Source organism: Protomyctophum bolini (genome assembly GCF_963924005.1).
Source record: "Protomyctophum bolini genome assembly, chromosome: 19".
Classification (NCBI taxonomy): domain Eukaryota; kingdom Metazoa; phylum Chordata; class Actinopteri; order Myctophiformes; family Myctophidae; genus Protomyctophum; species Protomyctophum bolini.
The window spans coordinates 24408256-24424557 of record NC_137880.1 but is presented as its reverse complement, the minus strand read 5'-3'; the positions used below and the strand labels follow the sequence as shown (position 1 = coordinate 24424557).

General features: G+C 43.0%; 1 protein-coding gene across 3 annotated transcripts in view; it reads left to right on the top strand.

Moving 5' to 3' along the window:
• The window catches only part of LOC308334756 (1-phosphatidylinositol 4,5-bisphosphate phosphodiesterase beta-1-like), a 206411-nt gene that overhangs the window by 167426 nt on the left and 22683 nt on the right, over nucleotides 1-16302 (top strand). Inside the window, exons 26-33 of one of the 3 annotated variants that reach the window (XM_080791570.1) lie at nucleotides 3392-3445; nucleotides 4356-4575; nucleotides 7816-7984; nucleotides 10093-10169; nucleotides 10371-10460; nucleotides 12931-12988; nucleotides 13635-13721; nucleotides 14922-14946. In XM_080791570.1, coding sequence (XP_080647696.1) covers nucleotides 3392-3445; nucleotides 4356-4575; nucleotides 7816-7984; nucleotides 10093-10169; nucleotides 10371-10460; nucleotides 12931-12988; nucleotides 13635-13721; nucleotides 14922-14946 — 780 coding nt within the window. Of the gene's footprint in view, nucleotides 1-3391; nucleotides 3446-4355; nucleotides 4576-7815; nucleotides 7985-10092; nucleotides 10170-10370; nucleotides 10461-12930; nucleotides 12989-13634; nucleotides 13722-14921; nucleotides 14947-16302 lie in introns of those variants that run through there. The other 2 variants (XM_080791569.1, XR_013965916.1) reach the window with 2 other exon arrangements.

Below are 16302 nucleotides of genomic sequence, written 5' to 3'. Positions count from 1 at the left end.
TAAGCACACTGGAGGCTTCCAAACTTTTGTATATCATACCAGTAGGCCTACAAGTCCACATGCATAGTGTGTTGTTGTAGCCATTATCATACTTATAATAATAACAATAATAATGAATTGCATTTTTATAGCGCTTTTCCAAGTGCTCAAGCGCTTTACAGTGGTACATATATATATATGCCTGTACTGTATTGTACAGACTGTACAATACATTGGTAGTGTATCAGCTTGCGTGATACACATACCTGTATGCTTGTATTGATACACACAGGTATATATATATATATAAGCATATAAGTATATATTAACCAGAACCAATTGTGACAGAGTAAGCAATTTAATTGCAGCGCATAACACGGTGGGTCATCTGGAGTTTTTGTCTCCTGATCTTTGAGCCACACCGCCCTCTTGTGAACCGTGAGGCACAGTGCAGTCTGGGCAGCCGTCCCTGACGAGCATACCTCCTACACTATGACGCTCACGTCAGCCTGTCAATGAGGAAGTTGGAACACGCTGGAATTGTTTGTTTACACTCTCTGCCGTGTGGTCTGACCGGGCCGCGGTGCAACGAACAACGGCCGTAGATGGCCTCAGAGTACGCCGACTGGGTCAGCTCCTCTGGGTTCTACCCCGCCGATCGCCGCCGCGGTGTACAGCTGCGATGATAGACCCGGAGGTCTCACCGCTTCTGCAGCCAGGGAACCAGGGCTCCGCCAACGTGGTCGGCTTCGCACTTGGCTTTGGCCACACCGAACGCCGTCTCCTAGTTTCCCCCAACGTGGTCGGGTTTCACTAGGGAACGGACGCACGGACCGAACGCCGTCTCAAGGTTTCCCCCAACGTGGTCGGGTTTCACCAGGGAACGGACGCACGGACAAGCTGAGGCTTCCTCCACTGTCTAGCGGATTAGGCCTGCAGCTTGTTGCTGTTGTTGTTTTTTTTGTGGAGCTACGCGGCGCCCCGAGAGGAGTCGTCGAGACGACCAGCTCTCTTCTTACCTAGGTAAGTGGACTGTGTGCCACGCAGCTTCATGTTCTAAATATATATATTTATATATATATATGTTGTTTAATAGTGTCAAAACTGCTGAGATACACGAAACGTCTGCTCTCGTGGAAATCAAAAAATCGAAGTGGCACTGCACAGATGGGGCTTAAATAGCCCGCTGATTGGCATCTGCGCAGGGCCACCATAGAGGATGTGTCTTAAAGAGATATCCATGAACACTGCCCTGTCGGGTCAGTTCCCGTACATATTGAAAATATGTAGTGGAGAGCCAGTCTCGAACACGATAGAGAAAGCCCATTATACTTGGGCTCCCCCACTGAAGCAGGGAAACCTATTGTATATCTGCTTAGAAGTCCTTTCCCCAGGTGGTCATAGTAGCTGCTCAGTGGGTGGAGAGGCTGCCTGGGAAACAAAAGGTCCCCTGGTTTGTGTTGCGGCCCCGGCCTATGTGTTGAAGTGTCTGCGAGCAAGACTACATAATATCCCCAAACCGCTCACAGAGCACTGTATTAATGGTTCTCACTGCTACTATAGCTATAGGATGTATTAATGGTGCTCACTGCTACTAGTATAGCTATAGGATGTATTAATGGTGCTCACTGCTACTAGTATACCTATAGGATGTATTAATGGTGCTCACTGCTACTAGTATAGCTATAGGATGTATTAATGGTTCTCACTGCTACTATAGCTATAGGATGTATTAATGGTTCTCACTGCTACTAGTATAGCTATAGGATGTATTAATGGTGCTCACTGCTACTAGTATAGCTATAGGATGTATTAATGGTGCTCACTGCTACTAGTACCTATAGGATGTATTAATGGTGCTCACTGCTACTATAGCTATAGGATGTATTAATGGTGCTCACTGCTACTAGTACCTATAGGATGTATTAATGGTGCTCACTGCTACTAGTACCTATAGGATGTATTAATGGTTCTCACTACTACTATAGCTATAGGATGTATTAATGGTGCTCACTGCTACTAGTATAGCTATAGGATGTATTAATGGTGCTCACTGCTACTAGTACCTATAGGATGTATTAATGGTGCTCACTGCTACTATAGCTATAGGATGTATTAATGGTGCTCACTGCTACTATAGCTATAGGATGTATTAATGGTGCTCACTGCTACTAGTATACCTATAGGATGTATTAATGGTGCTCACTGCTACTAGTATAGCTATAGGATGTATTAATGGTGCTCACTGCTACTAGTATAGCTATAGGATGTATTAATGGTGCTCACTGCTACTAGTATAGCTATAGGATGTATTAATGGTTCTCACTGCTACTAGTATAGCTATAGGATGTATTAATGGTTCTCACTGCTACTAGTATAGCTATAGGATGTATTAATGGTGCTCACTGCTACTACTATAGCTATAGGATGTATTAATGGTGCTCACTGCTACTATAGCTATAGGATGTATTAATGGTTCTCACTGCTACTAGTATAGCTATAGGATGTATTAATGGTGCTCACTGCTACTAGTAGCTATAGGATGTATTAATGGTGCTCACTGCTACTAGTAGCTATAGGATGTATTAATGGTGCTCACTGCTACTAGTATAGCTATAGGATGTATTAATGGTTCTCAATGCTACTAGTATAGCTATAGGATGTATTAATGGTGCTCACTGCTACTAGTATAGCTATAGGATGTATTAATGGTTCTCAATGCTACTAGTACCTATAGGATGTATTAATGGTGCTCACTGCTACTAGTATAGCTATAGGATGTATTAATGGTGCTCACTGCTACTAGTAGCTATAGGATGTATTAATGGTTCTCAATGCTACTAGTACCTATAGGATGTATTAATGGTGCTCACTGCTACTAGTATAGCTATAGGATGTATTAATGGTGCTCACTGCTACTAGTAGCTATAGGATGTATTAATGGTGCTCACTAGCTATAGGGTGGGTAAATGCAGAGGACACATTTCACATATCATTGCTGTCTGTGTTTTAACTTTTTTTGTGAAAAGACTGTATTCTGGACATGCTGAAAGAATTTGCCCCTAGGTCCCATAATTAATAATTAACCCACATCAATTAAAACTTAACAATTAACTGATAAATGATGATGTATTAGGTTAAGCTTCCCAAAGTAATTAAAATCAGCCCCACCTTTACCAGCTGCAACATTCAAGTAGTAATTACAGACCAATAATATAGTTGTGAATTGGGCCATTCTGCTTAATGAGGACTTATTCATTTGGTAGGCCTACTACTTTTACAATAATATTTTTAATTCAAGACTTTTCCTTCTACATTGTTTTATTACTTCATTAAGTAATACATTTCGTTTAGCCTACTTATTTTGTGTGTGTGCGTGTGCGCGTGCGTGTGTGCGTGTGTTTTGAACCAGGCTCAGTGAAGCCCACAGTGAAGACTGAAGACATGGTTCAGAGTGTCCTCACTGGTAAGACTTCCTAAACATTATGAATGAATCATGTCTTCTCAGTTAGTTTCTGCAGTGTTCTGCAATGTTCCCAGAGACATCAGCCTCTTCATCAAGGCCTACTTCTTTCTCTGACTTTGGTCATGCTACTTAATGTTCTTGTTATTAGTCATTTTTTGTACATTTCATTATCTGACGCAATACTATTGTAATAAACATCACTGCCGTTTCTTTTAGGGGTTTTATGATTATGAAATTGAACATTGGAACATCATGAATAAAAATTACATTCCTGTTTTAGGTTTCATGAACAAAGTAATAACATTATATTATAACTTCATACATGTACTTTCAAAAAGGATTAATACTGGAAATAGCACAAAAGACTATTTCTACTATTTTTTTAAATGTTGGAAAATATAATATATACATTCTTTTTTTACGTGGAAACGTGACTGTGAATCTGCAAGAATACTTCCATATTCTGCAATATTCACTTTTGAGTATTCTGCACTATACAGTATGCACTTTTGACTGAAATCATTGCCCTGTTTATTGTTTGAGTGTTTCTAGGTTTTTATGATCATGTTTTTATTGGAGCTTCTGAGCGTTTTTCACATGTATGTACCTAAACCGTGCATCTACGTGACAATAAAGTGAATCTGAATCTGATAATGCCGATTATGATTGCGATTATTGCGATTATCTTAAATAAATGCAAGTATGTAAAAATTGTAACAGGCCTAAAGGTCCCTGCACACTGTTGCGTTTTCGGACCCGAATATCGGAGCGAATTTCGGGGGTTTTTTTCGGGTTTTTTTCTCTCACTGTTTTCCCGAAATTACGCCCCAGTCTGCAAGGACTAATCAGAAAAACACAGCAGTGAGCAAGCTCCGTATAACTGTACGTATTTCCTTGTTGTTGTCCCCAGAGTTGGAGGCTCAGACGGTCAAGGAGCTGAAGCAGCAGAAAGGCTTTGTGCGCGAGCAGAGGAAGCAGTACAAGGAGATGAAGGAGCTGGTGAGGAAGCACCAGAAGAAGATGTCGGAGCTGATCAAAGAGCAGGCGGCCCGTTGCGCAGAGCTGCAGAGCCAGCACCAGAGGAGACGCTCCACCGTGATGAAGACACACAAACGAGACGGTAAGAAAAGGTAGGTAGCACTTCCTTCTTCTTCTTCTTCTTCTTCTTCTTCCTCTTCTTCTTCTGCTTCTTCTTCTTCCTCTTCCTCTTCCTCTTCCTCTTCCTCTTCCTCTTCCTCTTCCTCTTCCTCTTCCTCTTCTTCTTCTGCTTCTTCTTCTTCCTCTTCCTCTTCCTCTTCCTCTTCCTCTTCCTCTTCCTCTTCCTCTTCCTCTTCCTCTTCTTCTTCCTCCTCCTCCCTTTCTCCTCTTTCGTCCTCCCTCCTCCTTTTCTTCTCCAACGACCGCTTTCCTATAAAAACAGTTTTTTTTTGTTATTGTATTGAATAGTTTATATAAACAGCATGTAGTACAGTTGGATAAAAGAATAACATAAATATAATCCTACGTATGTATTCAATTCATCAACATAGCGTTACACACACCCATTCACACACACATTCATACACCGATGGGTAGGAAGCCATGCAAGGCACCAATCTTTGTGCAGGGCACTTGTGCTCCGCTACAACCCTGGGTAAAAAAAAAAGACCTGCACATTGGGAGCAATTACTGGGGTTCAGAGTCTTGCTCAAGGACACTTGGACACTAACTCTGGGGGAGCCCAAGATTGAACTACGTAGGAACCTTGTGGTTCCCATCCGGCTGCTCTACCGGCCACTCTACCCCTGAGTCACTTGCCGCCATAATGTCATCAACAAATACAAACACTAGTTCTCAATTTCTTTCTTTCTTCCTTAATTTCTTCCTTTTTGTCTTCCTGTCTGTCTTTCTTTCTTCCTACATTTCTTCCTTTTTGTCTTCCTGTCTGTCTTTCTTGGTCCCTGTCGTTCTTTGCTGCACTGTGTCTGTCTCTGTCTTGCACGGTGGCGGCAGAGGGGTAGAGTTGCCGGTTGGGAACCGGAAGGTTCCCAGTTCGATCCCGGGCTCCCCCTGAGTTAGTGTAAAAGTGTCCTTGAGCAAGACTCTGAACCCCTAATTGCTCCCGATGTGCAGGTTGGAGCCTTGCATGGTTCCCTCCGACATAGGTGTATGAATGGGTGAATGTAATGCACAATCTATGTGAAGTGCATTGGATTAAGGCGCTATATATAAATGCACCTTTACCAACTTCAACACACAGTTAGTACGGTATTTCTCAACACACTACCGTAGAACAGACTAGACCTCGACCTTCTCAAGTTTGGGGAGTATATACGATAAGGCCAGAGGAGACTGTGGGCCTGATTCTTCAACGCGTTTACGCTGATATAATGACGTGAAGCTAGCGGAAAGGCATTTACGTGGATTTCCCACATTAATTTGGAATTCATGGAAATGGCCGTGAACTTGACGCTCACGTAGGTTGGTCGGAAACTCCGTAAAATCCCACGGGACCTCTTTAGGTGGCGGACGAATTTACGGATATATTCAGAAGGCTTTAGTCTTCATGCTGAATCAATAAATAGTTCCCAAATCACAGATAAAATATGTAGGCATGTGTCCCGACCCTATAACATTGTTCAGCACATAAAAAAATGATATATAAAACTTGCACTTGTATGCCTATGCATGCATTCTAGAGGCAAGTCCCATAAGGAAACTGCCCCTGCAAGCGACACATTTTTATTTATTTATTAGGATATTTCTATAGCATGCGCGATTGCGCTGCTCACTTGACAGCCTTCTCTAGGCTACTCGCAGTGCAACGTGTTGTGAGCTTGTAGATCGGCTCCCGTGGACTCACGCTGCATGTTAAAAAACAAACTCACAATTATAATAAGAACATAGGCCTACACTTATCTGCATTCTGCACTGTACGAATCCAACATTGTTTAGTGTGTGTTAGTGTTATTTAGTGAGTCAGTTCTCTGACTGTCGGTGTGTGTGTGTGTGTGTGTGTGTGTGGGGCGGACAGCAGCATGCGGCCGCTGAACAGAGTCCAATCTGGGTGAAATTTACATTGGAAAATTAATATAACGGCGCGGTGAGCCCGGCAAGGACAGAACACGGCCCGGCCCGACTGTTATATGGTCTATCTATGGCATTCTATGGTTCACAGACATGCCGGTCTGACAGACAGACAGCAGTCACGACGAGGGCTATAAATCCACATTATGGCATCAGCGCGTGCAATTTGGCCAGTCAGTTTTAAGCCAGCTCACCTTAATTAATTATAATATGGGCAACGTTGTAGCTGTGTAGGCTATATGCTGCAGGCTAGCTACTACATTGATCTCATCATGAGATGAATCAAGTTTGCCGTGTCCCGCGAATCATTTTAATATGACGACATCATGAAATGAATTTACATCTGATACATCGGATATCTATTTTACTTCTGCAGGCGAGTGTTCTTTCTTTTTTTTATAACCCTGCAGTGCATTCATCAGTATCATTGCCGAGTTGTATATAGCATTTGGTCGTGTGGTGAACAGTACAAATTAACTTCTTTCTCATTATGTGAAAGTAACTGTAACATATCAGTTAACTCTGACATTTAAGGATCGAGTGAAGCAATGCGTGCCAAGTTGGCAAGTTTCGTTTATAATTATTTTTATACATATAACTTGCGCTGTTTGCTTGAAGATCTGTCCGTGCAGAGAACCTCCTGTCAAAATTAACTACTCTACAAGCTCATCGCGCTGTTGTATAGAATTTAAAGTTTGGGAATCCTCTGTGCCGGCTATGATGACGTATTTCGAGATTTCCTGTTGCCTTATATGGTGTAGAATGGGCGTGGATGTTCCAACTAACCAGGCGACAACAGGCGAATCGCTTGGGGAAAATGCGGAAAGGACACACTCAGCGATCCGCATAAATGAAGTGATTACACCAGCTTCTCTGAATAACACGTCATCTCAACGTAGCTTGATCGGACGGATAAATACGATATCTGTTTCCGCCACAGTGCAACGGTGGCGTATTTCTTTTTAATGAATCAGGCCCTGTGTGTGGAATGACAATATGAATGATAAGACTAGCTCCACACAGTCCTCTAAGGTCTGTCCAGGAGGCACCAGGGGCCCATCTGGGAAGAACAGAGGCTCAGCAAACACTACATTGCCACCACACCAGGGAGCTGACAATATCACTGGCAAGGAAGGATAACAGAATATTCAAACTGCTTCATGGCAGCAGACAAGGCTTGCCTTAGCAGATACTGGTTCAATGCTTTTTTTGAACAATATTTGTGTGTGTGTGTGTGTGTGTGTGTGTGTGTGTGTGTGTGTGTGTGTGTGTGTGTGTGTGCGTGCGTGCGTCCTTGCGTCCAGCCGGTCGGACCTCTCTCTGTCCTCTCTGGACCAGGATCTCAGTGAGCTGGAGCAGGACTGCAGCCTCCGGCTGTCTGAGCTGAAGGAACAGCAGCAACAGCAGCTGCTGACGCTGAGACAGGAGCAGTACTACAGCGAGAAGTACCAGAAACGAGAACACATCAAACTGGTACGCACACGCACGCGCGCACAAGCAATACACGCATGCACGCACGCACCATGCACTCACGCACGTAATGTACGCACACATGTTGTCAGATTCCCAGGTCAACCATAATATGGTTTAAGTGGTTCAGAGATTTACTTCCATGGCCTACACTACAGACAGCACAGACATGCACAAGAGTTGTGACGCTGACCAGTCCAGTGATTTGTGAAATGACCCACGGACGGACGCACACAGACACTGTCAGATGCACATTCTAACGCTCTTCCAGGCGGCTCAGCACCACGTTTTTATTTTATGTTTTATGGCCGTGCCGTAAAAAGGAATTGATAAAGAATGGGATTGATGGAGTTTAAATCGATAAAGTCCTTTCAATGCCAATCCCCGCATACAGACAGACATAAGCTCACACACAGATGTACAGTACAAGCACACACTACTGTACATCCCCTAGTTCAGTGGTTTTCAACCAGTGGTCTGGGGACCACCAGTGGTCCTTGAGGGGGTTCCAGGTGGTTCCCAGCTAAATGACGGAGAGTTGGTAACCATAACGTTATAGTAGATACTGTAACTCAAACCAACTCTCCAAACCAAATGGACCCTTAAATGTCTGTTTGGTTTCATGTTACGGTCTCAAGAGTTACATTATTGTTAAGCATCCACATTATTAAATGTACAAGAAGTCTACACAATTAGAGAATGTAGAAGTATTTAGTAGTTAAATTGATGAACGCCTGTTGTCTCTCCTATGGGACCAACATCAATACAGTATTAACATTGCTGACAGACACACACAGACATACAGAGCTACAGACACACGTATGCATGTACAGTAAACAGAATGCCAAGGCCAACACAAACATGCATATACGCACAAGCTCAAGTAATTATTGCCTTTTGCCTAAGATAACGAACACACACACACACACACACACACACACACACACACACACACACACACTCACGATGCACGCACACACACACTCACACAGGGGCTTGTCCTGGCATGTTGGATTACCTGCTGACTGTCCGTCCCACAGGCTCAGACCAGTGAATCAGCTGTGTTGTCACGCCGGTGTCATTCACCGAAATAAATAACCGATCTATCAGCGTCGCAGAATACACACGCTGTGAGCTTGTAGATCGGCCATTTCCGGTGCACCACACCCATGTGTAACATTAGCGACATGACCCTGCTGACTCCAGTACACAACGTGCTGGAAAGAAACTAAGTACATGTACAGTTTTGAGGTATTTTTACTTTACTGTAGTATTTACAGTTTTCAGTACTTTTACTTCTACAGTAACTTGTACTTTTACTCCACTACAATTATTTGAAAACTTTAGTGACTAGTTACTTTGAGATTGTGCATTGTGATCTTGTAGATCTGCTACTGTATTTCCAAAAGATTTTTATACATCTTGAAAACTTGAAATGGGACATTCTGCATAATTTGTACTTTAACTTTAAGTACATGCCAATACTTTTTGTACTTTTATTCAAGTAAAGTTAGAATTTACTGGTAACAGAGTAGTTCTACGTTGCAGTATTGATACTTTTACTCAAGTAAAATAATTGAGTACAACACACCCGGGTGTGTTGTTTTCCACAGTGCACAGCAGTAGTGTTGTGCAGTGGTGGAAAAAGTACTAAATTATTTTACTTGAGTAACCGGCTGAGCGTTTATTCAAGTAAATATTGACAAACAGCTGGAGGGTTTTGCGCCGTCTGACTGCTGAGAAGTGAAAGATGTTTTTGTCTTCATATTATATACCGTATGTTTTATTTGATTTGGATTTGATTCACTTTATTTATCCCCCCTTAAGAGCCTGAGGAAGAATTGTCATTAGCCAACGCACGCCAACAACACCATGAAAACCTAAGCACACATTAGTGACAGTAGTCACGAGTCACAACAGTACAGTACATACAGTAGTACATTGTAGTATATATATAGTGTATTATTTTTGTGATCTTATAGATTCTGTTTCTTGTGTGTATATAGGTTAGATGTTAGGCTTGCTCGGTTCTATATTTATTTCTTCTTTAATGTTCTCTCTCTCTCTCTCTCTCTCTCTTTCTCTCTTTCTCTCTATCACTGTTTCCGTAGCTGCTAGAGAAACTGACCACCATACAGGAGGAGTGTCAGAGTGCTCAAATCAAGAAGCTCAGAGACATCTGTGAAAAGTAAGACCATATTTACACACCAACACACATGCACGCACGCATGCAACTTTGCACTTTGCACTTTTTGGGCCCCCCTGTAGCTCAACCTGCCCGTTGGGTAATCCTCCCCCGGACAAACGGACACACGCACGCACTGAAACACAGATTTTCGTCAGTTTCATTATGTCTGTCTCCTGTCCCTCTTCCTCTGTCCGTCTGCAGGGAGAAGAAAGACCTGAAGAAGAAAATGGACAAGAAAAGACAGGAGAAGATTAGCGAAGCAAAGTCCAAAGACAAGACCCTAATTGAAGAGTGAGTATCCTCTACGACTACACTTCATTGTTTCATCCCCCGCACTTCATTCCACCTGGGATGACTGTGTTTCTATTGATTTATTGTATTCTACTTCTGTTCAGCTAACCGCATTCCCCCTGAGGGATGGATAAGGCTTTGTGGTCTTCTCTTAGTGTTCTGAGTGCATAAACTCTGCAGCAAAGGGACCTTTTGTTTAGATGTCACCTCCTCTCTATGCCTCTATCTGTCCTCAGGGTCCTATACAGGCCCTGTAAATACCTTTATTCATCCTGTAAATACCTTTATTCATCCTGTAAATACCTTTATTCATCCTGTAAATACCTTTATTCATCCACAGCACCCCTGAATTACATTTACTTTACAGCACCTTACATTTCCCCCTAAGGTCCAATGTCAAGAGGAAAACTTGAAAGAATAACTGTTTCCATTTAGGATAGAATTTAACAACTTAAACCACCACCAGCATCCCTATTCTGTCCGGAACATTGACCAAAAACAGCCGATCTACAAGCTCATCACTTGTGACGAGTTGTGAGCTTGCAGATCTGCTATATTCGGTGAAGAGACTTGTACTGTAGGCTGAGTGATATGAATCACTCAATATGAACTGAAGTGATATTGATAAATATCACCAATTTACTGTTGCCAGTTCCCCCAAATGTTTGTACAGTCCCTGTCACTGCCAACCTCCTACTGTTTGGTCTGGGGAGGGTGACTGTAGTCCAGTGCTTCCCAAACTTTTCAGCCCATGACCCAAAACATAATGGGGGCTTCGCACCACGTTGTGTGCTTGTAGATCGGGCTATTTTCACTACTTCTTAAATATTTGTTCTAATTTATGGAAATTCTTAGATTTTTCTTTCATTTCTTCACGACATTACTGAAATAAATCATTGGATTTTATTATTAATTTGACATGGGAGGGCTGCTTCTTTTCGGCTGACTGGGAGGGGTTTGACATGTGGAGGGCTGCTTCTTTTCGGCTGACAGCGAGGGGTTTGACATGGGAGGGCTGCTTCTTTTCGGCTGACAGCGAGGGGTTTGACATGGGAGGGCTGCTTATTTTCGGCTGACAGCGAGGGGTTTGACATGGGAGGGCTGCTTCTTTTCGGCTGACTGGGAGGGGTTTGACATGGGAGGGCTGCTTCTTTTCGGCTGACAGCGAGGGGTTTGACATGGGAGGGCTGCTTCTTTTCGGCTGACAGCGAGGGGTTTGACATGGGAGGGGCGAGACGCCATTTTCCAGAATCCTGGGTGCGCAAACGGTCATAGTGGAGTTACCATTTCTGATGTGTATGTGTGATATTTGGATGACAGGCTCACAGCTTGTGAGATTGTAGATTGGCTATTTTCACTATTTATTTTATTTATTATACCCGAGTCACAGCAAGGACATAAGTTGGTCTTAGTGTGCTGTGCCGTGCTGGTGCTGTATATTTTATGACCACTAGATGTCAGCGCAGGACAATATTTTAGTTTTGCAAGTCTCCTGGTGCACTGATGTTGAGACCTCAGTGCCATATAACATCATGTGTAGTTGCCAACGCATGGCTGTAACCCTCAGCGTAATCATCTCTGATACTGTGAGCTGTTCCCTCATCTAATCCGTCATGTAGATCAGTGGTTTTCAACCCTTTTCACATCAATGTCCATTATTTATTTGGCATTTGAGCCACGGACCTCCATTTTGTGAGATATTGGGCTCCATTTTCGTCAACGCTAAACCCCTTATCCCTAAACTTCTTTGCCTTTTCTTTTTACTATTTTGCTAAACATTTTTGAATAGTTAAATGACCAGTCTACAAGCTCACAACGTGTCAATGTAGATTGGCTAGTTGAACTATTCAAAAATGTTAAAAAAGGCAAAGAAGTTTAGGGATAAGGGGTTTAGCGGTGACGAAAATGGAGCCAAAACTAAAGAATATGTCCACAATTCAATGCAGTATTGATGTACCATTAGGAGAGATAACAGGTAAACCTTGATCAAAATAACAATTATTCTACGTGTAGACGTCTTGTAAATTCAGTAAGAAAGATGTATAACAATAAGGTGACTCTTGGGAGTGGTCCATTTGGTTTCATGTTATGCTCTCAAAAGTTAAAGATCTATAAGGGTCCATTTGGTAACCAACTCTCCATCATTTAGCTGGGGATCACCTGGAACCCCTTCAAGGACCACTGGTGGTCCCCGGACCACTGGTTGAAAACCACTGATGTAGATACTTTAATGAATATCTTTCTCTTTTCCATAAATGACAAATTAATCCAACTAGCTCTTAATGAAGATGGCCTTGATTTGTTTTCGTGACACAAGAGTTGTAGGTTACCGTTTATTTTTTACAGAGAGCATTTATAGCTGTTATTGTATGCTATTCGCAGGAATTTGGGCTTATATTATACCACTTAAACATATTTAAAGCAATGCAAACTGTTTATATTGTCAATATTGTTCTAATTCTGTCCTCAGGGAGAAGTTGGAGATCAACAGATCATTTGTCATAGAGGTGGTTCAGTACATCAAGAGGGTAAGAAGAGAGAAAACCTTTGGCAGTGCTTATTAGTGAATCCTCAATTGCACCCAAAAATCCTGAACTCAAACAAGTGCTCTGAGTTGCTTGTGGACTGTGATGTAACACAAATCCCATATATGACATAGCAATTTGCCAGCAGATGTCACTGTTGGGGGAATTTTGCCTGTTTTCATTACATCTCAAAAGGCTTCAGAACACAGAGAAAACCCGAGACCACAGAAAATCCACTGTATGTTCAAAGTTCAGGTTGTTTGGGTGTAATTGAGGTTATAAAACCTAAATGAAAATGAATATCATGAAACCTTTAAGATTTCACTTAACCATTAAACCCTATACAGTAATAGTATATTGTTGACTGGAGGCCAGAGCTTCACCAGAGCTTCTTGAGCTTCTAAGGATTTATTAAGTGTATTTTTTAAGAAAATCCATAATTAAAGATACGCAACCGACCAATGATCTCCAGTGATCAATTTATGATTGCAGGCATCATACATAGATCGAAAACCACAACATTTTTACAAGTAAGCACTCTTTCATTGTGTGTGTGTGTGTGTGTGTGTGTGTGTGTGTGTGTGTGTGTGTGTGTGTGTGTGTGTGTGTGTGTGTGTGTGTGTGTGTGTGTGTGTGTGTGTGTCCATAGCTGGAGGATGCTCAGAGCAAGAGGCAGGAGAGGCTCGAGGACGAACACAAGGAGGTGCGACAGCAGATCCTAGATGAGAAACCCAAGGTAAGAAACTAAAACACTCAGAGTTCTCCAGTTCTCGTCAACGACCCCCAAATTAATTTGGCCCACAGACCCCCATCTGAAAACAGTTTGAGCCAGGACCCTCCCATAAGAGGAGATTTGTGTGCTGTTTGTAAAAATGCAAATGCTGCTTAAAAAAAGAATGTGCAAAAATAGCAGATGTACACACTTCGTGATCTTTTAGATTGCAATTTTTTTAATAGCCAACGTATACATGGATAAGGTGGTTAAAATGATTGTGATGTTATGTTCTTAAATGAACTACAGTCCTTTTTGTTGGGGAACTGGGGGGTCTCCGTGGGACCACTGAACTAAAAGGCGGAGTGGGGTGGAACTTCATCATCATGTCATGTGTCACTGTCTGTCATGGGCTCTGCTGGCTGTATCTGACTCCGCTATAGCCTGATCTGTATTGTGTCTTGATTTAGTTTTAGCCAAAGTTTTTTGAATACCTTTTTCAGTTTTTTTAGTCACATTGTAGTCAACTGAAATGTTTTAGTGTTAGTCTCGTTTTAGTCGACTACATCACACTAGATTTTAGACGACTAAATCTACAGTCGATTTAGTCCTCGTAATGCCTCATTTTAGTATTATGTGGTTGCATGCTAAAAATAGCATCTCTTACATCTCTTTTATATCAATGCATTGGTGTATTGAAATGTAGAAATTAAAATAGCAGATTTACATTACATGCACCCACAAGTGTCCCAATACGACATAATGTGAGCTTGTAGTTCTCACTATATTTGAAATTGGGTGGTTCAATATTGCAATACTTTTTCCCTTTTTCCCTAGAAATGTAGTGTTGATGTACTATCCAAAAATACTTGCGTAATCGGAAGTACAGTATTCTACTTCGGTAGTGTCCACCACTGGTCCTCACATCGTCTCTGTTGGGTGGAAACCTCATACTATGTCCAAAACTTCAGGATCCAATTAAAAAAATATATCAAAAGTAGCACATCTAAAAGCTTGAATTCGTGCCGTGTTTCGAGCTTGTGGATCTGCTACCATTGATACGTTTGTGTGCTGCTGTCGTATGATAAAGTAGGACGTTAATTTACACAAAAAAAAGAAACAGTTTCTGCCCGACAGCAACGACGTTCTTGCTGTCTGTGTGTTGTTTACATTGCATTCTACCATTCCCTATCCTTTATGTATGTGTGTGATTGTCATTTTTAGGACGACGGCTCATCTGAAGATGATGGTAAGCCCTGTCGTTGGTTCATGGTGCATTGTTGGTGTGTGGCAGGCAATTAACCGCATTGATTGATTGCATTTTTCCTTTCCCCAACCCCTAACCACCAACATTGGGGACAGCTATTTTGTTCCCACTTTCACAATATTCCTGAAATAGGAAACCTGCACGCACGCACACACGCATGTACACACACACACACACACACACACACACACACACACACACACACACACACACACACACACATGCTCGCGCGCAAGCGCACATGCATTCAGTGGTGTTCTGTATAGCAGCATATTTGCCAAATCAAAAAGGTTCTCGGTTGCTCTAATGATTCAAATGAACATGAATGTGGGGTATGATCAACAGGCTTAATGGGATGTGATTGTGAGTTTCTCACTGTGTCTTGCTGAAACGGAGCCCCGCCCACTACTTCCACAGCCACCTGTCTGTCTGTCCCGCCCAGCAACACTGCCCACTACTTCCACAGCCACCTGTCTGTCTGTCCCACCCAGCAGCACTGCCCACTACTTCCACAGCCACCTGTCTGTCTGTCTGTCCCACCCAGCAGCACTGCCCACTACTTCCACAGCCACCTGTCTGTCTGTCCCACCCAGCAGCACTGCCCACTACTTCCACAGCCACCTGTCTGTCTGTCCCGCCCAGCAGCACTGCCCACTACTTCCACAGCCACCTGTCTGTCTGTCCCACCCAGCAGCACTGCCCACTACTTCCACAGCCACCTGTCTGTCTGTCCCACCCAGCAGCACTGCCCACTACTTCCACAGCCACCTGTCTGTCTGTCCTGCCCAGCAGCACTGCCGTGTACACGTTGTCCATAGTCTGACACAGCTTGCCGCTAATGAGCTGCATGCAGCTTATTGTCACGGTCAGAACGTTCAGCGCTGCGACCGACACTAACTGACCTGAAACCTCTCCTTGTACACCCAAAAAACTCTCCCCCCCCTCCTCTCTTGTCCTCTCTTATGATCGTGTCCTGGCTATGTCCTCCCCCTTCCTTTTGTTCCTTTTCCCCTCCTCTTGTCTTGTCCAGTCTCCTGTCCCATCCGTTCTCCTCTCCTCCTCCTCCTCCTATCTATTCCTTCTTTCTACCTGTACAATGCAATGGCACCCTGCCTTCCGTTCTCTACTTACTCTCCTATCCTCGGATAACCCCATTCCTGTTTGTGGCCTAGTTCCCTCTCTGTTCCCTGATTAGCGAACCTTGGAGGCATGCCAAATCACAGGAATGTTCCTAAACAAGTGTGGTGTTTATATTTCCAGCGTACAGGGTGTGACCTGTGGCCTGCCTGTGACATTGTAGATGAGGTGGGTTCGACTGGCTTTCCCCGAATCCAAATG